We start from the raw sequence: 21,590 nt of genomic DNA, 5'->3' as shown, positions 1-21,590 counted from the left end.
AGAAACTGCTGCAAATTAATCACCTTCAAACTAATCTGGGAGTAGGTTGGGTTCCATGAGAGTTCTCAGTACTCCTGGATGGGCTCCTGAATATGGCAGATACAAGTCCCCATCTGCATCTCAGATTTATAAGAACGCTAACTTTATTTTTCAATAATCACATGCATGATTTCATATCTAATTCTCCTGAGTGGCTGAACTCCATCTTGGTCTATATAATGCTCCTCTCAACACCCAGCAGACTGAGAGGAATAGGGTTTCCTGCCTTGGGGGATAGGATAATCAGGGGAAGCAGCCAGAATGGTGACATTGGTGGATCCTAAAAAAAGGCAGGGCCCCATGGAAGCAGTGCAATCCCTACATGGAGCTTTATGGGCTTCAAGAAGACAGTAAGACACCAGGAGAGAAAATATCTGTGGTGAGTCTTGGCAGCCAAGGCCTTACCCAGCTTCACAAAGAGTCCTGCCCCAGATTGGCTGACAATATTCAGAGTAGCTTGGGAGAAACAGAAAAGTTTCTGACAGAGCTATTCATGGGGGATTGAGACTGTCTCTATAAAGCCTGTATAGACTGACATCCAAAGGCCACATGGGGTGAGGAATGTCTCAGCGAACCACCATGCCTCTTCTCTCAGTCTCCCCTGATGTCTTGGCCCTATACCTAAGTCCCACGGAACTTCCACACAACTCAGGGAGGGAGACGCAGGAGCAAAAACCTCAGTGACTGAGATACACCACAGCAAACTGGGAAGTCAAAACTGAAAGCAAGCTGAGTTTGGGAAAAATATAGAAAGATAATCATTCATGCACACCTGGATTTGTGAAAGCTAGAGTTGTATACTAGCTCCGGCAAAGTGTGGATTTAGCAGAAGAGCTCAGAAGAATTTCATGGAAACAAAATTCAGGAGGCCTATCTGGGTTTTATGGGAATGAGAAACCACTAACGGCGATTGCCTGAGGCTCTGACTGTCCCTCATAATCAGGTTTTCCCTGGGACAAGGGACCAATCTCCTCTTGCAAACACTGAGACAGACGCAGGTGGCTTTCTCTCTGGGCTCATAGCCTCTGTTCTTCCATGAGTTCAGTGACGTGGGTCTTTGGTTGATGCCCACTAAGGCGCTATCTCCACGTGACCCCTTGGCCCCGTAACTGCCACAAATTCATTGTATTCTTAGTTCCTCTTGGTTGAAAGCTTTGAGAGGGTATCACCTTTGACATTCTTGTTTGCCCTTCAGATCAGGAACTCACCCCTGCTCAATTCTGTGGGGTCAGAGGGTGTGGAGTTGGCTAAATCAGAGGTGACCGCTCAAACAGTCATGTCATCAGAAGTATATGCGCCATGGAAAGTTTCAGAGAAGAGGATCTCGGGCCCAGTAGCCTGGCCCAGGCCCTAATTAACCTTTGTTAAAACTACTGCTGTGTTTCTTACACCTCTCTCTACCTTGCCACGTCTGTCCTTGACAGTAGACGCTTGAATTCATCTTCCTTTGCCTTTCGCATTTGGGAGACAGAGTTCAGTGAACACTGAACCGGTGCTCGTCTCTCTACTCTTATCCCTTCGTTTCTCTATATTCATCCTCTGTTCTTTATATGTTTATTTCTGAGCAAACCAGTATTCAGATTAAAACCCAAATAGAATAATTCTTGTTGCTGAAGCTTAACCGCTGAGTGCCGGCCACGGCAACTACATTTGAGTGTGACCCTCATGCCCGTAGATTTCCCCACCAGACACTGTAAAGAAACATCCCTAGCGTCACCATATTTACAACTGGGCTTTTCCTAACCACCGAGCGTCTTAATTTCTCATTATTTTAGAGCTGTTTTAGCTGCTGTGGAAATTGACGGGAGACCGCACGCGATGTTTGAAGCGTGTAAGTGATTACAACGAATTTAAAGAAGAGGGACAAGTGGCACTCTACAGGAAGATAGCTCCTAGTCTCATCCTGACACTTTGAGCGATTTTTCTAAATTAAAAGCTGCACATTTATTAGCAATCATTGCCTGGGTTTGAATAAAGAAGTTCAAATATTTCAAGTTTCTCTGTGCACTAATTAAAAGAGCTCTATTTAAATCAGGCAGGGCTGTCCTGATGCCAATGACGACAAATGAGAATCATAGAATTTTGAGCCAGGAGGGACTTTACGGATCATTTAACCCAATCCTTTCAATTTATAGGGGAAAACAGTGATGCTGCTATAAGGTATGCGATTTGTCCCACATCTAGAGCCAAAGCTACAGGGACTCCCACCCACGGGGTCTAGGATTCTTCAACCTCAAAAAAATCAGAACTACTATGGGCAGTGGGGTAATGCCAGAAATTATTAACGTGGTGTGATTTGTGATTTATAATAAGAAATTAATATTTTGTCTTAATTTTTTGCTTAATTTTTGCTAAAACCCTTGGGAACTCCTGAGTGATGAGAATATCTTTAAAAAACAAAAAAGGCCCTATTGTTATGTAAATGAGGTGACTTTTGGAAAGCCTCAGGTAAACTAAAGGTTGTGGCTGGTTGCCAAGGAAACCAATTCTGTGATTAGAAGGTAGGAACTTTCAGTCCCATCCCCAGACCTCCAAGGAGGGGAGAGGGGCTAAAGGTTGAGTCCCATCACTAATGGCCGCCTCCATGAAAACCCAAAAGGAGGGGTTAAGAGAGTTTCTAGGCTGGTGAACTGGAAGGATTCCATGCACCACTGGGCAGCCCCCAAACTCCACCAGGACAGAAGCTCCTTTGTTTTTGACCTTGCTCTTCACCTGAGTCTTCACCTGGGATTCCTAAACCCAGTTTCAAGTTCAAATTGATTCCCACAAGTTGATATTTTTCAAGTTCTCTCTGGGTAGTGGGGGTACAGGGGTACAAGAGCACCTGTCTCCTTTCCTCTGAAATCCCAGATCTCTACCGCCTTCTCCTTAGTTCAGAATGACATATCTACTTCATTTTGTCTGTCTTTGGAATTTCCATGTCTCTGTGGACTCCCCATATGTACAACTATTAAACTTGAATTTAATCTATCTGTTAATATATCTGTTAATCTATCTCATGTCTATTTGGTTCTTAGTCCAGTTACAAGGACCTTTGAGGGAACGCAAATTCCTGCTGCCCAACATAATAAACCAGTATCTAATATGTAAACTGGTTTCCCGAGGCCTGTGAGCCACTCTAGCAAATTAATTGATCCCCAGTAGGGGAGCATTGGGAGCCTCTGATCTATAACCACTCAGTCAGAAGGCCTCATAGCAGTCTGGACCTGTGATTAGCATCTGAAGTGGAGGGCGATCCTGTGTAACTGAGTCCTTAATCTGGAATCTCATAAAGATAGTGCCAGAACTGGGTCCAGTGGTACCCAGCTGGTGTCAGAGTATTGCTTGGTAGTAGGGGGAGGGGAAGCCTACACATTAGCACTGGTATCAGAATTGTTCTGTGGATAACATGAGTAGTCTTTAGCAGTATATATGGCTAAGCTCATGGAAGGAAAATAAGAGTCCTCCAACCCGAAGGACAGATCAAAGATGATTCATTTTTAGGACTGTGTGTCTCTCCAAGGATGCTCAGAAACCAGCCAGAGAAGCCCCATAGACTAGGCTGGGCTCCCAGGTACGATGAGAGTGCCCAGAGATTCCTTACCTTGTACCAGGGGTCATGCTCAACGATCACTCCTTATGAGCTAGCTAAATCACGCGAGCAAAGTTGTGTCAAAGTTAAGACAAATGAGAGATTTGCCCAAGGTCACATACCAGCGTCTCTAGTACCCAAGCTGGGATCTGCACACAGATCTCTTAAAGAACCAGGCCTGTGTTCTTAACCAGAGGTGACATTTGAATAAAACCTCCTTGGTGCACACCGGGGCCTTTCTGGGGAGTCTGGTGTGGCATCGCCCATATTTTAAATTTATGTGCATCCCTGAGGCTGCCAGGGGAAATTCTGCATGCCTGGTGCAGTCGGAGCTGAACTGACCTCTCAGCCCCAGGCAGACTTATGTGACCTCCAACGCTTTGGTAGGACAGAGTCAGCCAGAAGTGGGGGGGCAGAAAAGGGGCAAGAAGTAGGAAGCAGTTCCCCTAGAGATGCAGGGCTAGGTTGCTAGAAGAAAGGGGTAAGGGAGGTGCTCAGGAGGCCAAACACCTCTGCTCCCAAGTAAAACAAATTACAGATTGTCTGCTGACAAAAAGGTCAAAATTGGATTCTGAACTTAAACACACACATACACACACACACACACACACACACACCCCAAAACCCCACTTTACTGCAGAACTAAAAAAGGAAAGGAAGGGGATATGAAATCATCCTTAATTTTATCAGGAATACACCGTCACTGGCATTGACTGCCCCTGCAGCCCTTTTGTTAGCATTCTGTCAAACCCCAGCGCTGCACAGAACAGAGCCCCGGAAACTCATGGCAAAGAGAAGTTGATCTAGAAGGCCCTTGGCTCTTATTGGTCAAATCCTGTTCTTGTCAGATCGTGGTCCTGTCCATTTTACCAGAAACCTCATACCTGGGTGGAGGCTCTCCCTGTGAACATGTGGCCCAAACCACAAGGTGAGTTTTTGCACACACGACCCTTGGGCCTTGATTAATTCCTCTGACAGAGGCTCCAAAACATCCAATAAAAAAACCCTGGGGGACCGTCCTTTAAATACAAACGAGGTTCACATTTGATAAGCAATGACTATGTTATCTTATCACCGCCCACTCCGAGTCGTTCATCCAACACATATTTGCCGGTGCCAACGCGCAGGGTATACACTGGACATACCGCAAAGGGCAGAACAAACCCTCCGCCCTCAGCCGGGTCTGGGGAACTAGCCCACCTCCTCCATTAGTCCTTCCCCAGCCTCTCTTTGTCACCACCTCCTGCTGGCCCATGTCACTTCACCGCACCTGTCGCCCGGTCGAGCGGGGGCCACGTACCCTTTGCGCTCGGCGCCTTGTTGGGCGCCGGTCCCCCCACCGCCCCGGCCCGGTTTCGCCCGCGGCCTGGGAGAAGAAGGCCCGGCCCGGGCGGGCGCTGGTGGCGCGCAACAGCTGCAGGTCGCAAATGGCTCTCCCCGCCCCGGCCCAGCCCCCCGCGCTGGCTGGAGGCGGCGCCCCCTGGTCGGGCTGCGGGGCGGAGAGGGGCGGGCGCAGGTAGCTGGGCCGCCGCCCGGGTGCGAGCGCGGGCGCGGGGCCGCCGTGGCGGGATGGGGTGGCTCGGGGCCCGCCGCCTCGTCCTGCTCGCCGCCTGCCTGGGGCTCTGCGGGGCGCGCGGGGCGCTCGGAGGTACGCGCCCAACTTCCCTTCCCGTCCCCTCCCCGGCCGCGCCGCGCCTGCCAGCGGAGGGTGGGGGCCCTCTCGGGACTCCAGGCGGCCCCGGGAAGCCGCGCGGCGACCCCGACCCGAGCTCCGCGGCCGGACGTTCCTGGGCTGGGCGGCGGGGAGGAGACTGTTCGGCCCTGCGCGGGGGTGTGGGCGCCGCCGCGGGAAACTCCCAGCCACCCCCACCCCACACACCCGCGCGAGGCCCGCCCCGCCAGTTCCGGGGAGCCCAGGGGAGTCCCGGGTTGGGGGCCCGGGGTGAGGGCCCGGGGTGGGGGCCCCTCCCGAGCTTCGCAGGGCCCTCGCCGCGGACCGCGGGTTTCGGAGCTGGACTCCGGGGTGCACTCCCAGCAGAGCGAACGAATCCTGCCGCCCTCCCTTCTGAGCCTGTGCAGCTCTGCGCCTGGCCCGGGCCAGTGGGAGGTGCTCGGCTGCGGGGACCTGCCGGCCTGTGGGGCCTTAAACTCGTCCCGAAATTCTTTGGTTGCTGGCCTGGCCTCTTGTTCTAGAAGTATCTCCACAAGTTCACCTGCATTTGCTGGACCTCAGTCACTGGAAATTCTTTTGCATTTCCATGGCGCTTTCCAGGAGTGAAGGATTACTAATTATTGGGACTTTTTACACAACCAGTCGTGCACTTGGGCCTTCTCGCCCTCCTTGGCTCCTTGTAGTTTAGTGTATTTCAATGAAAGACTTCCTCTGAGACTTTTTAAAGATAAAACATTATAAATCAAAGGCCTTGTATCTCTTTGTAGGATTCGGATTAAAATCTGCATGCTTATTTACATTTTAGGCATAGAACAGACAAATAGTGCCATTGCTGCCTACACCACCTCATAATTTCACGAGGAGCTTGGGAGTCGAGTTCCAGCCAGGATGGCATTTGTACTCTGGACCCTTCACTCTTACCCCAGTTGCTTGGGGTCTGACTGCAGCACTCCCTCTCCCAGGCCCTGCCCTGTGTGTGGGCCATTCCAAGCTCCTTCTCCCATTTTCCTATCCCTTCCCTGATTCCTGCTTGGCCCTAAGGGTGGATTGCACCCAGTACTGGAGGCCTGGGGCTGCAGTCTGAGGCTTTGATGTGGCTTTGAGAGGCAAGGTTCCAGTTGCAGAAAGGGAGATCTGGGAGCGAGGGAACGGTTTGATTGAACCAGTGGTCAATGTAGGGTGATGGTCAAGTCCATAATTTTGGAGTCAGATGGGCTAGGGCTTCAACCTGGGTGCAATCTTGTGTTCTCAGACTGGCTTTGGGAAATCTTAGTTTTCCTTCTCTAGGTCTTAATTTTGCATCTGTGCAATTGAAATACTTGACTTCTTCAGAGAGGCTCGAGTAAAACACTGTGTAAGACTTTCTTACTGCCAGACAACTGCTCAGTAATGTTCATTTCCCTCCTTTTCTACTCATTACCCTCTTTCCTCATCATCTGCGCGATTACCTTGGGTATGAGGCTAAGAGCCAACGGATTAGACACCCATGGAGGGGTACAGAATGCAGATAGGAAACGTTTGCGGAATTCCATAGCATATACAGTAGTTCTCCCTTACCCACAGGAGATACTTTCCAGGCCCCTCAGTGGATGTTGAAATTATGTGTGGTACTGAACCCTTACATGTACTGTTTTTTTCTATAATATATACCTGTGATAAAGTCTAATTTGTAAATTAGGCATAGTAAGAGAATAATTGTAAAAATAGACTATATTAAAAGTTACATGAACGTGGTCTCATTCTCTCAAGATATCTTATTATACTGCATTCACCCTTCACATGGTGCTGTGAGATGTCTGTGTGATGAGATGAACCACGTGAATGGTGTAGGCTTTGTAACGTAGCTTTCGGCTGCCACTGACCTTCTGAAGATATGTCAGAAGGAGGATCATCCGCTTCCGGACCATGACTGACCATGGGTAACTGAAATCATAGGTAAGGGAGGATTCTTATATTTTTAACGTATTTCCTCACCCATGGCTCTAATGGCAGCCCAAATACTGGACACTGTGGTCTCATCAAAAGTTGTTTTGGGGCACTTTGAAGAACATCTTCTTGAGTAGCTAGATGTGGGATCTGATTTTAGGTTTCTTTCTGACTTCTTTGGATGATTCAGCCTGTTGCTTTGAAGAAATCTAATTGTCAAACGTAGGTGAACTCTGTTCTCAGTCCTTGAGGGACTGATTGTGTCCTCAGCTTGGAGAGTCTTGCCATAGCGGGAAGCCACTTTGTCTGGTAAACAGATACTGTCTCAGTAAGAATAGCCTTAGTGTTGGTTCTCAGCATATCCCTATTTGCAAATCAAATATCAATCCTGCTATCACTAACTACTTTCTCAAGGTACAACACGTACTCAGCCCTAGACTCATGTTGTCAATAGTTCAACAATTTTTGACGACCTTCTTATCAGATCTCATTAGAATATTACTGCTTTGACTTTGGGCCCGCGCTGATGAAAGGCCAGCCCTTCCAGTTCCTTTTGCCTTTACTGGTCCTCGAATTGTTTCTATTTTTAATCTCTAGCTTATCTGCGGGAATTTTAAAAAGCAACTGATCCTGTTAGTGAGGATTTGTGTAGTTACAGTGACATAACACAACTGTAAGCTCAGTTGTCCAGGCAGACCGCGTTTGGTGTGTCAGTGAATGGGAAAGAGAGGCATCAGTGCCCATCTTTCTGTCCTGTAGAGTTCCCACTGCACCCTCAGGGAGACTTGGTACCCAGCAGGTGAGACACATGCCTGGTCTCACCTGGACAACTGAGGCAGGACAGCCATCAGTCTGTAAATTAGAACTGAATAAAGAATTCTTATTATTCTAGAGTCTTTTTTTTTTTTTTTTTTTTAGATTAAGGCAAGCTGTGAATTTATAATATTTTCTTCAGGTTCCACAATGAATATCTTGGCACCCCACTTTGCCATTTCTTTTCTTCTCTCTCTTTTTTTTTTCCACTTTGCCATTTCTGCTTAAGGCTGTGGTGTCCGGACCCAAATGCTCACCATGACCAGTGTGTCGCTGTGAGCCAAGCATCAGCTGGTACGGCAGGAAGGGACCCAGCATGGTGGCCCCAGCCCCACTCACCCCCAATACCCTCCCCGCCCCCACTGTGGGAATGGACAGGTACCCCGCCAGTGCATGCAGGGAAACCCAAAAATTCAGGTGTTCGATTATAATCTCTCTTTTTTTTTTAAAGATTTTTTTAAAAGATTTTATTTATTTATTTGACAGAGAGAGATCACAAGTAAGCAGAGAGGCAGGCAGAGAGAGGGAAGCAGGCTCCCCGCTGAGTAGAGAGCCCAATTTGGGACTCAATCCCAAGACCCTGAGATCATGACCAGGGCTGAAAGCAGAGGCTTAACCCACTGAACCACCCAGGTGCCCCGATTATAATCTCTTTTATTTAAAATACCGCCATTTAATATTTTTTAAAAAATAGAACTGCATGGTCCATACAAAACACAAACAAAACTCATAACTTCTACATCTGGGGCCTTTCCCAGTGCTTCTGCTTTATTCCCCTCCGTATTCCTGGCACATAGTCTAATACCTAGAAATGACAGGTGACCAATAAATCCGAGCCCCTGAACGAACGACCCAATGTACCTGGGGGCTGTGGAAGGCAGAACAGCAGCTCCCCAGCAAGTTCACTCTTAATGCCCAGAACAGAGAATATGTTGCCTTACGTGGCAAAAGAGACTTCCCAGCTGTGATCCAATTAAGGATTTTGAGATGAGGGGTTATCTTGGCTTATCCGTGTGGGCCGTAAGCAAACACAGAGCATTGTAAGAGGGAGAAGATGATACGTTGGAAGCAGAGGCTGGAATGATGTGACTGCTGGCGGAGGCACCAGCCAAGAAATGTGGCAGTCTTCTAGAAGTTGCAAAAGGCCAGGGACAGATTTCTCCCCACCAACTACCAGGGGGAAAAAAAAATGCAGCCCTGCAGACACCTTGATTTTAGCTCAGTGAGACCTAAGCTAACTTAGGGCTAACTAGTCCCCAGAACGGTAAAGCAATAGATCGTTGTCCTATTAAGGCATTACATTTGGGGTAACTTGTTGCAGTAGCAATAGGAACTGGGGAGCCGGGGAGCAAACACAGCTGTGCGGGAGGGCCATATGCAGGGCTTCTAAGCTAGGATGTGGGCCCTGTCACTAAAGAGGGCGCTGTCAGCTCAACCAGCACCTAGCTAGGGGTCAGGAGTGCCTCCCTGCTTCTTCATTCCAGCCTCGCTAGGGGCAGCTATGGAGCCTACAGGAATAGCTCCCCCTGGAGTGGTGCAGGACCCCGATCTGCAGGTGTGAGGCAGAGAATGCCGCCCTGAGAGGAGCTCAGGGCAGGGCATGGGCTGGCTTCTCTTTGCAACCTGAGCAATGGGCATGGAGATTCATGTTTGGGGAAGGAGCAAGGAGTGAGAATGTGGTGAGTCCCGTTCTACAAGAAGAATTCCAGGGCCCCAGATTGCTCTGGCCCCACCTGCAGACCCAAGATTTGCATCTTCCCAGTGGCCCACACGGCCTGCTAGCCCCTCCTTCCCCACCTTTCTACAGGGCCAGCAGCATATTTGGCCGAGAAATGTGGTGCCAGAGGTCCCTGTCACCCCCTAAGCCAACTAAGCAACTGCTCATCCTACAGCCATGGAGCCAATAACTCTTGGTTCACTGACTCTGTTGCTTGACTTCTGTATTCGTGGACCTGAGTTTTGTGGGAGAGACTCTGAGGATGTCCCTTGTTGGGGTTTGTTTTTAATGAGAACCGAGGAGGTTGGGCCTCTCAGGCGTGGTAAATGTTTATGGTAATGTCTGTGGTAAATGTTTATGGTAATGTTTATGGTAAATGTTATTTCATAGTTGGAAGTTTTCTTCTTTCTCAGAATGTTCTGGATGGTTAGATATCACTTGATAAATATTCGGCCTTGGTTTGATAAAGCATGCAATGTCAGTGCCACAGTAAAACACTGTAGACGTTCCTCAGAGAAGATTTGTGAGGTGAAAGTGTGGCTTTTCGTTCCAAGCACAGTGACTCGCCTCTCAGGGTCAGTGTGAGGAAGAGCTGCTTTATAACGTTGACCCTCCTTGAGCACCTCAGCTTAGGACTTTGTATAATGCAGACGCTTTAGTAGAGAAGTTTGTTTTTGTGGTTTTGTATTTTAATTTTCAAAGTAAGCTTCTACACTTATGATATATCATCTTTAGAATATGTTTGGAAGACAGGCAATACATAAAAAGGTACAGTATAAAATTGTCCATGATGGGATTATTATGAAAAGGCAGCTCTAGTTTTCAGGGAAAGCAGACAGTTCTGAAATCTCTTTTTTGGGAATACTTTCCTGATTAGTTTCTAGCTCACTCTGACTTTGCCCTCACACACTCACCAGGTCGATCTTTCTAAAATCCAGAACTGATGTGTCTCCTCCCCACTAAAAACCGTGATCTTCCCTGCTGTGTGCAGAATAAGCTACAACCTTCTTAGATGGTTTGTAAGGCGACCCCACCCCATTCGTGGGTCCCTGCCAGTGGGGAATCCGGTTGGTCAGTCAGCCGTTTACTCCCCAAGTAACTGAAAATTTCTCATCATATATGTGCCAACAAAACAAAGAAAAACAAAACCGGAACTTCTCTCTCGGTAGGTGGATACCCAGCCAGAAATTCGGAAAATCATCTAGATTGCCCCCTGACCTCTTCCCTTCCCTCCTAGACAGTCCAGCTTTTAAAATATCTCTTGAACCCGCCTGCCTCTCCCCCTGCCTGCTTCCCTACTCCCTACCATGCCTTTGAGCCCATTTTCTGCACTTCAGCCAGAGTCCTCTAAATTGCAATCTGGGCATGGCATTTCCCTATTTGATCCTTTTATGGCTTTCTTTGAGCTGAGTTTGAACCCTTCCCTTGGCTTCCAAAGTTGCCATTATGGTGTGCCTCCGGTGTGCTGGACACTCCTACAGGCACCTTGGACTGAGCAGTGACGAAGACTAGCCAAGCCTTCTGCCCTCAAAACCTCACATTCTGTTTGGGATGGTGTGGGATTGGAGATGGTAATAACCCAGGAAGCAAATCAAGAAGGTAACTAGAGCTTATGATAAGGGTCTTGAAAGGTGTCACCAGTTTAAACTGACAGTTCAGGGAAGGCCTTTAGTAGTCCCACCATTTGCCCCCACGCCGCCCCCCCTCAACTTTGCAGCACTCACCCTGGCTGTCCCCCGCCGGGCCCCCCCCCCAACACACACACAGTGCTCAGCCAGACTGGACCTTTGGATCTTTACAGTCCCTGGTCTCTTTCTCTTTCTCTCCCCTCATTTATCTCCTCTTGCTCACATCTGTCCCTCGCTAGGTATTTCTGGAAGCCATTGTCTTGCTGCTGGAAACACCTCAGTCCATCCACCTCCTGGGCTAGGCCGAGAGCCTCTGCTGTGCTCTCCATTTCCCAGGCACTCTAATTGCTTGATTGGCAGTCTATGTCATTCACCTTTCAGTCCCCATGTTTGTGGTTTATTTGCTGTATTTGTGGACAGCGGAAGTACGTGTTGGATGGGCCACTTAATCTGTTAGGGAGAGACACTTCCTAGGCACAGGACTCCTTCCTTCTTACCGCAGCGGGGCCCCAAACAAGCTGCTGTTGTACCAACTGCCCAATTAATATCGCCTGGATTGGATATACTCTTCCTTCCGAGCAGCTTTCTCTTCGGAGAGCCCGCAAACCCCCTTAGTCTCAGTAACTTCCTGCCTCCAACTCCCGATAGTACTTGGCACACAGTAGGTGCTCAAGAAATAGTAAACCAGAGTATTCCCAAAGCTGCTTTGCTTCCCAAAGAAGCAAAACTGGAATCCAACAAACAAAAACAGGAAATTGTAGTTTTGGGGGGGAAAATGGTAACTATTTCTAAGGTAAAAAAATGAATCAAATACCTACTCCTCCTCCCCACCCCACACCCCAGGAGAAATGATAGAGAAATAGAAATGTTTACTTTTCCCTGGAAAGTCTTTTACCCACCTTATTGCCAAACTTTGGCTTCCATTCAGCCCTGTCACCTTTTACATAAGCACATAAAACCAGGAAGTTGTTCTGATTTTTGTTCACCTTGACTTGCCCTACCCATATAATTCTAAAGTCACACCTTTTCCTTTTCTGTAGGTGAAGATCACTTTTCTTCTTCTGGAACCCAGTTTTTCTTGTGTTTCTATTGCTTTCTTATTGTTATTTTGAGGCACTTACTAGAAGCCATAAAATTTGAGATCCATTCGGAGCAACTGGCTTCAGGCTGTCAGACCGGAAGTTTTAAACCTGCTTCCTTGATTTTCCCCTGAGGCAATGGAAATTTCTAGCCACCAGCTGATCCTGGAATTGATTTAGTGCCAGGAAGGTGAACTGTGGGAAAATATAATATTACTTAGTCATTCTCAGCAGTAGATTTTATTATTTAGAAAACATTTCCTGGTTTTGAGAGCTTAACAATACAGCCTCTAAGTCGGTCAAAAATCAGAGTGAGGGGATTCAGTAACCAGGAGGCCAGGACCACATACACTAGGTAGGAGAGCTAGTGGGCTTATAAATGCTTGTTTCATCTTCTTTACTTCATTGCTGCATTCTTGTTTTCTTGAATTTAATTATTGATGGCTGTTTTTTAACCAGAAAAGTGTCTTTATACCTACCTGAGAAAGTTTGTAGAGATCATAGTCATCTCTGTATCAGCTTCTATCTTGGTGAAAACAGGGGATTTGAGGTGGGGAATGCAGGGTTTGGATCTTAGCTCTGTTTTGAACTACCTGTTGACTCTACATAAGTCCCTAAGCTTTTCTAGACCCGAGTTTACTCAACTATAAAATAAGGGTCTCTTAGGTTAGTGTAGTTTCGTTCATGAAATGCTTGCTTGCTACCTATCTTAGATTGGGTTCCCAAAAGAGAGCCGCACAGGCAGGGATTCTTGTGAAAGTAAAATGCTGAGTGAGATGGCCAGGAGAGAGCTGGAAGGAAGGAAGCAGGATTGGGCAGGAGAAGAAACCAAGCAAAGATCTGGGTTTAGCTCACCTAATCTTGGCCTGATCCCAGAGAGAGCTCTAGGATATGAATGGCAGCACAGAGCTCTACATATTTTATGCATCTGTTTCAGTCAGTCATTGGCTATAGGTCCCCCTTTAGGGCAGGGGGTGTAATTTCACTGAAATTTCTGGATAACACAGTGAAACAGCGGGAGGAGGTTATACCAGCTTGTTAAAAGGGATCTCAGTGAGCTATCAACAGAATCTGCTATGCCACCTGTGGCCAGGCACTGTGCTAGGTATTAGAGAGGCGAAGATAAACAGAGAGATGGCCCCTGATCACAGGAAACTCATAGACTATTCCAGAAGATCGATGAATAAGCAAGGAATTTCAGTACAACATGGTGAATGCTGGAATAAAGGAATACGCAGAGTGTTGTAGGAACAGAGAAGCAGACATTGAAGACTGGGTTCCTCGGGAAGCAGAATCTGAGATGGAGATAATCACGCAGGAGCCTTATCCAGGACTGTTCTTAGGGACCGACATTTGTTCTCAGACCCATATATTATATCTCCTGGAGATACAGCAGGAGGTGTTTAAAGATCTTTAAAGACCATGTAAATATCTTTCACTTCAAGTCTTGGAGGACAGACCCTCACTCCACTAGAGTCTTACTTCTGCGCTGGTGATTCAGCTGTACCTTCATCAGATTGTTCCAGCGTCTTTCGGGGCCTCAGCCTCAGCCGTGTAATAGATGATGGGACCAGTGGATCCTATGGACCAGTGGATCCTATGGTCTTGGGCCCGTTACCACACCTTCCTTGGAGTAAAGGACATGTCTTTGATCGATGTGATGTTATTTGGCTTCCCCTGTTAGTAGATTAAACACTCCATGAGCTCTTCATGTAATGGTGCTATCTGAGGCAAGAAAGGCACATAGATACCCTGAATATGTGGATATTTTATTTTTTGAAATGAATCACTGGCCAGTCTAAAAAAGAAAGGGTTTCACTGAAGTCAGCTCAACACCGAGTGGACAGTTGGTCTCTCTTCAAAGAACAGTAACATACTGGGGATGGGTGTTGGACTCTGTTGGAGGCCTGTTGGGCATTCAGCAGTAGAAGTAGCTAGGAAAGCCTCAGTAAAAGGGATCCCAGACTACTGGGTCTCCCTCCCTGGCACCATGGCCTCCTGCTGTGCCAACCTATGGGGGGGCAGAGGTGATCCGTGTCAATCCCAGACCTCCTTGTTCCTACTTTTTCCGTCTTTTGCATCCTGGGCTCTTGACGATCTGTTCAGGCCATTTGCCACTCTCGATCAGTGTGGTTTGTTTGTTTTTTTTTTTTTTTTAATCTGAACCTCAGTCCACTTCTCTCTGTGTGTCAAGTGGATGATTAGATATTTAGATATTCTACCCAAAGTTCTATCCACTTGGAGCATTTTTTCTTGCTGCTGTTTTTCATGGTCACCGCTAAGGGGAGCTATGGTGCAGTTGGCGGCTGTTCTCATCAGACTCCCGTTGGATGATGCTGATTCATCGTGAACCGTGCTCAGGTGTTCTGTTTCTCCATCAGCTGGCACCATGGATTCGCCCATGCAGCCATATGCGTGAGCAGAGGAAAGGTGCTGGCGCGAGAAGGGTGATGATGGAGCTCTGGGCTGCCATCTTGTGCGCTCATTGTGCCTTCTGGTCTTATTTATGCTCCATCCCGGAAGTACCATTTTCATCTCTCTCATCCATCTGTCATGGTAATTCTGTCGTGTCGCTCACAGTGTGAGACAGAAAATGTTTCGCATTTTCTATGCATCTAGGAGCCACTTTAGCAGTGAGTTCACACCGTTTCTGGTAGTCTTTGCCAGGGTGTTACATCCAGTACCTTTGGAGAATTCCCCCAAATCTAAATTCTTCCTTATCCAGCTTCACGATGTGCCCCCGTGATCAGCACCCTCAGTCGCATGTGTGTTCTGGAAGCTACCAGGTGTAGAATACACCTGAAGAGGTCCTACAGCTACGTTAGGGTCTAGTCCTTTTCCACCCCTATCAAGCCCAACATGTCCCCACACAGGTCATGTTGTGACTTAACCTTTGTTTTTGATCGAGTGGCCAGGAGGAGAGATGGGGGTGTATCTTCAGAGGTCAAGTGCTGCTTGTGGGGAGAAGCCTCTGCATCCTTTTCCAGCCAAGGGCACGCCAATTTTAGTAGGGAAATAGGCCACTTCTGTAGGCTAAGAGGGTCCAGAGAGAACCAGGGACCCAAGGTATTTGAATACATCAACCCAGATGCCTCCATTTCCTTATATCAAGGTTCTGTTCTTTCCCAGCCAGGATCTTAGCTTTGTTGGAGCTTACCTTCCGCTGGTCTCCTGCTGTAGGAAAGGGGGACTCTATATGCTACCATGGAAGCCCTCTTGCTTTCACACTTAATTATCAGCAGATCTCTCCTACCTTTTCCTTCTCTTTTTTCCAAGCTTTATTCAAATTTAGCAATAGACAGCCAATTTCATAGTCTTCATAGCTACTATTTGCCCTGTATCTTTCATGGCTTGATCTTTTATAGCTGAATAATGTGGTCCCTTCTCCTCTTACACCAGTTCACCACCACTGGTGTGGGATTATCCCTGTGACAGGGAAGGAAGCGGGATTGGGTACATGGAGAAGTAGACTTGCAATTCAGTTTCAACAGAAGGCTTGACCACCCTTCTTGGGAGTTCTGAAGAGAGACTGACCCATCAGGGCTTTTTTGAGTTGGGGCAAGAGAACACTGAACCTTTGTACCCCCACATTGGAACTGTGGGCTACCCCAGGAACTGGCCATGGCTTTGGGCAGGGCCGCTTTCCTCAACAAGGTCAGTCCCTGAAGGGAGAAGACACTCTAAAGTGGAATTGTCATTGTGTAATGAATTTACTCATTTATACTCCTTATTGAATTTTTCCCCTAGCATCTTTTTATGGTGAAAGCTATGTGGAGCTCAACATCATCGAAGTTTTGCCTGAGTTATCTCTTCAATTAAAATTTCAAACCAGTAAACCGCAGGGATTACTTTTCCTTGCAGCTGGGAAAAATGAGTACTGTATAATAGAGCTTCTATCAGGAAACTTACGGGTAAGATTTTCTTAAATCTTTAAAAATGTGTGAGTTTTCAATTACTGGAGGAAAAACCATGAGAGAGAAAGAGAACAAAATATCTACCCATTTTATTCCTGTTATTTTACTAGAATAAAAATGTGTACCATTAGAAAAGTTGGGATAGCCTCTGATTTCACCAGCATGCCTGACATAGTCTGACTCTGAACATTTTAAACCTCATCGTGTAGTCCATACCTGTGGAAAGTGGTTTCAAGTCCAAGTTTCTCTCTCTCTCTCTCTCTCTGTGGATGGCCCTGTTTTCTCAGTAAGATATTACGAGATGAGACTGATTAATTATGATTCTTTCTCTTTCAGGTGAGGGTGAATTTGGGTGCAGGTGAACAAGTGCTCCTTTCTGAGCAAAGGCGTCGTGTGGATGACTTGAATTGGCATTTCGTGGAACTGTACTATGTTAAAAACACTATCTCTCTGGTTATCGACAAACACTATGAGACAACTGGCCAGATCACTCGTGGGACGCACAGTTTGCACTTTCAACATGGAATCTACATAGCAGGCCATGGTGAACTTGACCTCCCTTACCTGGATGGAGAGCTTCCCGGTTTCCGTGGATGTATGGAGGGTGTGATATTTAACCAGAGGGAGATCCTCGCATCCCTCAGGCCTTACCCTGGTTTTAAGAAGGTGTATGAGGTGTCACTAGGATGCAGTGATGAATTTTTTGCAGGAGAGGATGAGGCCATCAATTTCTTTAGCTCCAGATCCTACGTCACCTTCCCAGAATGGAGGGTGCGTGGGGAAGGGCTGTTGGAATTTGCTTTGCAGACTGGTAGTCAACAAGCTTTGCTTTTGTTTCAGCCAGGTAGACAAGGAAATTTTGTTGCTTTGGAAATAGTTCATGGTCTGTTGAAAGCTCATGTAGGAAGGAGCAAAAGTAACACCCAGCTCTCTTCTTTAAGCGTAGTTAGTGACAACAGGTGGCACATTATTCAACTCAGACTCACAGGACAGTATCTGGACCTGATGGTGGATGAGCAAGGGGTGAGGGCGTTGCTGCCCTTGCAAAGCAAACCATTTGTATCGGAAGGTCCTCTCTTCGTGGGAGGTCTTGATAACCGTAAGGGAGAAGAAGTTAAGAAGTTAGAACTTGTCTCTGTGCCTAGGAAATCTGCTCGAGGAGTCTCTTTCAAAGGGTGCTTAAGAGGCTTGGAAGCCAACTCCGTAAAGAGAGCATTAAAGAATGCCCTTGTGTCTAAAGATGTAGCCGCCGGGTGTAAATTGCAGAGTAGTGATAATGAAAACCCTTTCATAACGACAGCAGAAAACCTGCTTCGTTCAGAAGTTCCCCTTTCCACTACCGTCCCCAAGGCACGCAAGCCTTTTCTTCACCAGGCGAGTAGCTATTTCTTAAGTCTGAATAACCTGGAGGTCCAAGAGGGTGGGCGAGCCTTACTGGAACAAAGGCACATGAATGTGGTTGTAGCATCCGAAGATGTGGGCATCCATCCTTCTCAAATACTATTTAAAATAGAGGAAATGCCCCTGCATGGGTTCCTTCAAATTGATGTTTCGCCTGCACAGGGAATGGAGGAGGCTTTCACTATGTTAGATTTGGGGCAAGGGAAAATTTGGTATGTCCATGATGGCTCAGAAGAACCTAGGGATTTTTTTACATTTTCAATCTCATCCACGAGTAGGAAGGAAATGCCATTGTATCTGCGAGGACATGTTCCATATGTGTTTAACATTACTGTCCTCCCAGTAAATGATGCCCCAGTCCTTAAACTCCCTGAAGGAAACTTGCTCCTCCTCTTTGAGAATTCTAAGAAACAACTGACTCCAAATGTAATAGACGTGTCAGACCCTGACACAGATTCCTTGAGTCTTAGTTTCTCAGTTCTTGGCAACTTCAATTCAGACTCTGGGTTTTTAGAAAACACCAATGGTCCTGGGAAAGCCATTAATAGTTTTACGCATGGGGATTTAAGAGATGGCAACATTTTCTATGTGCACAGAGGTCATCGGAACTCCCGAATCCTTCTGAGAGCAAGCGATGGAGAGCTGGTTAGCAATACCGTAGTGTTACGGGTCATGGCTATTCCTTGGGACTTTGAAGTGGCTGTTAGAACTGGGGTAGTCGTCCAGCAGGGGGGCGCGGTTCTGATTACACGGAGTAACTTGTCAGTGGAGGTTAACGGTGAACCCCACGAGATGGAGACCCGCTATGCTATCACTCATCCACCCCAATTTGGTCACATTCAGCAGCAGGGGTCAAGGGGTGAATGGAAACAAGTTAGTACCTTTTCTCAACGTTCCATTGATCGGGGTCGGGTCCGGTACCATAGCACATTTCAAGAACTACAGCCAGAAAATGTTACAGATCACTTTAAATTTAAAGTGAACATAGAAGGCAAAGTCAGTGAAGAGCTGGTATTTCCCATTACCGTACACTGGCTAAAGTTTGTACTTCTGAAAAATGTTCCTCTCGAGGTCAGTAAGCTGAGCAGACAAGTACTGAACTCTGATCACTTGCAGGCTGTGACAGAGGGTATGAGTGTAACTCAGAAAGAACTGCGTTTTAAGTTACTGACACCACCTAAGAAAGGAAAATTGCTAGTTGGCAATAAAGTTCTAAAAACAAACTCCGTCTTCAGCCAGCAAGACATTGCAGACTCTAAGATAAGTTATGAGCCACGGGAGAGGCCTAGGGAAGACACAGAAGATATCTTCAGGTTCTTGATTGTTGCAAAGCACATAGAATCCAAAGATTATACTTTCAGAATAAACTTTGAAGCAGACAGGACCCTTATTATTGTAACTAACAGAGGGTTATCTGTAAAAGAAGGAGAAGGGAAATTAATTATGAAATCGGAATTATTCGCTCAAACACCGGACAATCAGACCTTCCGATATATAATCACCAAGAGTCCTCAACATGGGGAGCTGAAACTTGTCAACTTTTCAGACCCTCTGGGAAGTCGTGATAATATCACTACGTTCACTGATCGAGACATAGTGGGGGAGCGGCTGATGTATGTCCACGATGACTCTGAGACCCAACATGATGAATTCCTCCTTGTGGCCTCCGCCTCAGGACCAGGCCGAGAGGGAGTGGTCAGGCATCTTGACGCAGAACGTTTATCTACAGAAATCAAAGTTGGCATTTCTGTAGAGTTAAAAAATGATGAGAAACCAGTACGTGTGGTAGATAAGGTCTTTTGTGTTGTAAGGAATGGCCAGCGCCTACTGACCTTGGCAGATCTCTGTTACCATGATCCCGACTCAGATTTTGATGATGGCCAGTTGCTCTACACCCGACGGGGCATCCCAAACGGGGACCTGGTGAGAGCCAATGATGTCACTCAGAAACTCTACCAGTTCAGGCAAGATGACCTGCGGGAAGGGCGAGTGCTTTTCAGACATCGGGGTGCAGACTCTGCCCGCTTTGTGCTGTTCGTGACAGATGGTGTCCATTATACATCATCCCTTCTTGAGGTCAGTGTGTCAGACCCCTACATCCAGGTAGCCAATAACACGGGGCTGATTGTACAAAGAGGAGAGGACAGCAGCCTCACAGCATCCAACCTCAGTGTCACCACAAACCAAGATGTCCGAACAGACCACGAGATCGAATTCCACGTGCTACAGCCCCCAAAGCATGGTGGAGTGCTAGTCAACCAGTCAGTGTCCCGCTCATTTTCCCAGCATGACTTGAAGTGGGGACATGTGATTTATAGGCATGATGGCAGCGGCAACTCTGATGTGTTCAACCTGACAGTGAAAGTTAAGGCGATACATATAGATGTGGGCGTCTATGTACAAGTGTACTCAGAAAGACACCAACATCGCGCCCAAGTTTCGCTCATCAAGACCCTTATAGTTGAAGAAGGAAAACCAGTAAAACTGAATAGAGGAAGACTCCAGGTAGGTAACTGTCCTACCACTGAGCATTCTTATTCTTCCAGAGTAATCTGCTTCTAAGAGCTATTTTTGTGTTGATTTCTCCCTGGTATTCAGAATGACTTTTTTTTCCAAATGTAAATGCCATTGAAAGGAAAAGCTGGAAGGTTTCATGATTCTGATACTACTGATAGTGCTATAGTTGGAGTATAAGTGACCAAGCCTTATGTTAAGGCCAAGTGCACACCAGCACACAATATGTATGTTTGTTTAGTGTAGGATGAACTGGAAATTAGGAAGTGATGTACATATTATTGTAAATTAAGAGAGCTTTACTTTTTTTTTTCATTTTTATTTCATTACAAATATTTCATTTAGTCAGGATTACATTTGTGATGTGATGAAGCAGGGTATATAAATTTAGAGCAGCTTAAACATGAAAAGGATTCCTAAAACAGTAGAGGATGCTATCTTACACAGTTAATTTCCTTAGTTATGAATTAGCCTCATTTTGTTTCCTGAAATGGATGGATAAAACTGGCACAGACAATGGGAATGCCAAGGGTGAGACCTTACATCAGAAACTACCTGGTTTCCTGGGGCTCCTACTTAAAAACTTCCAGCAAGCAAAGCCCTGCTGATGAGAGTTAGGAGAGAGTGTTTGTTTTAGGGTAATCCTGTACAGGGTTTGTAAACTGTGATTTATGACAGCTGGCCACAAATACAGGCTGTTGTGAATCTACCCTCGGGACAGTAAAGGAGTTTACTTGTTTGCTAAATGCAGCCAATAACATCAAGAGGAAGTGAACTCAAATCAGAAGCATTTACTGAATGAGTTAGCTTAAGGAAATTCGGGCCTCCCCAGCATTTCTCAGTCCTTTTTTAGGCTCTTGGAGAGTTTATGTTTTACCACAAGGGGGCGTGTGTAGTTCAGTGACTCTAAATCAGTTACAAATGACAGCTTTGAGATGGGTTTTGCTGAATCAATAAATTAAATATATATCGAAAATGCTGAGCTAACTAAAAGGGGAGAGAAGAAATTCCTCTAAAGTCTTTCAATTTAAGTGATTCAACTTCTGCTTCTTCAACCATCTTTTATTCCTTGTCCTTACACCATTTTATTTCTTTTAAGTCAGCTGGCTGAGTCCTGGGTGTCTTGCTGCTGTGAATGACGCCTTGTTAATGCACTAGTAGTGAGTCAAGTGTTGTAGACCATAACTTTTCTTTGCAACCACAGCTAAATGCAAATATTGACATGGTCACCAGAACAGACCCAGGCTTAAACTCTGTATCAACCCTGGTAGTAATTTAAGACATTTTTTGGCATTAACAGAGAACCATTTGGTTCA

The 21,590-nt window shown here is 46.6% G+C and overlaps 1 protein-coding gene across 1 annotated transcript in view; it reads left to right on the top strand.

Moving 5' to 3' along the window:
* Window positions 1-361: 361 nt before the first annotated feature.
* LOC101689246 (chondroitin sulfate proteoglycan 4) overlaps window positions 362-21,590 on the top strand; it is a 67,025-nt gene continuing 45,796 nt past the window's right edge. Inside the window, exons 1-6 of the mRNA XM_045079430.1 lie at window positions 362-418; window positions 1,235-1,372; window positions 4,459-4,538; window positions 4,834-5,258; window positions 16,193-16,356; window positions 16,696-20,265. Coding sequence (XP_044935365.1) covers window positions 362-418; window positions 1,235-1,372; window positions 4,459-4,538; window positions 4,834-5,258; window positions 16,193-16,356; window positions 16,696-20,265 — 4,434 coding nt within the window. The remainder of the gene's footprint in view (window positions 419-1,234; window positions 1,373-4,458; window positions 4,539-4,833; window positions 5,259-16,192; window positions 16,357-16,695; window positions 20,266-21,590) is intronic.

Source organism: Mustela putorius, unplaced genomic scaffold (assembly GCF_011764305.1).
Source record: "Mustela putorius furo isolate JIRA1106 unplaced genomic scaffold, ASM1176430v1.1 tig00000407_pilon_pilon_pilon, whole genome shotgun sequence".
Lineage (NCBI taxonomy): Eukaryota > Metazoa > Chordata > Mammalia > Carnivora > Mustelidae > Mustela > Mustela putorius.
The sequence above is the reverse complement of the archived record's forward strand: the minus strand, read 5'-3'. Positions and strand labels throughout refer to the sequence as shown.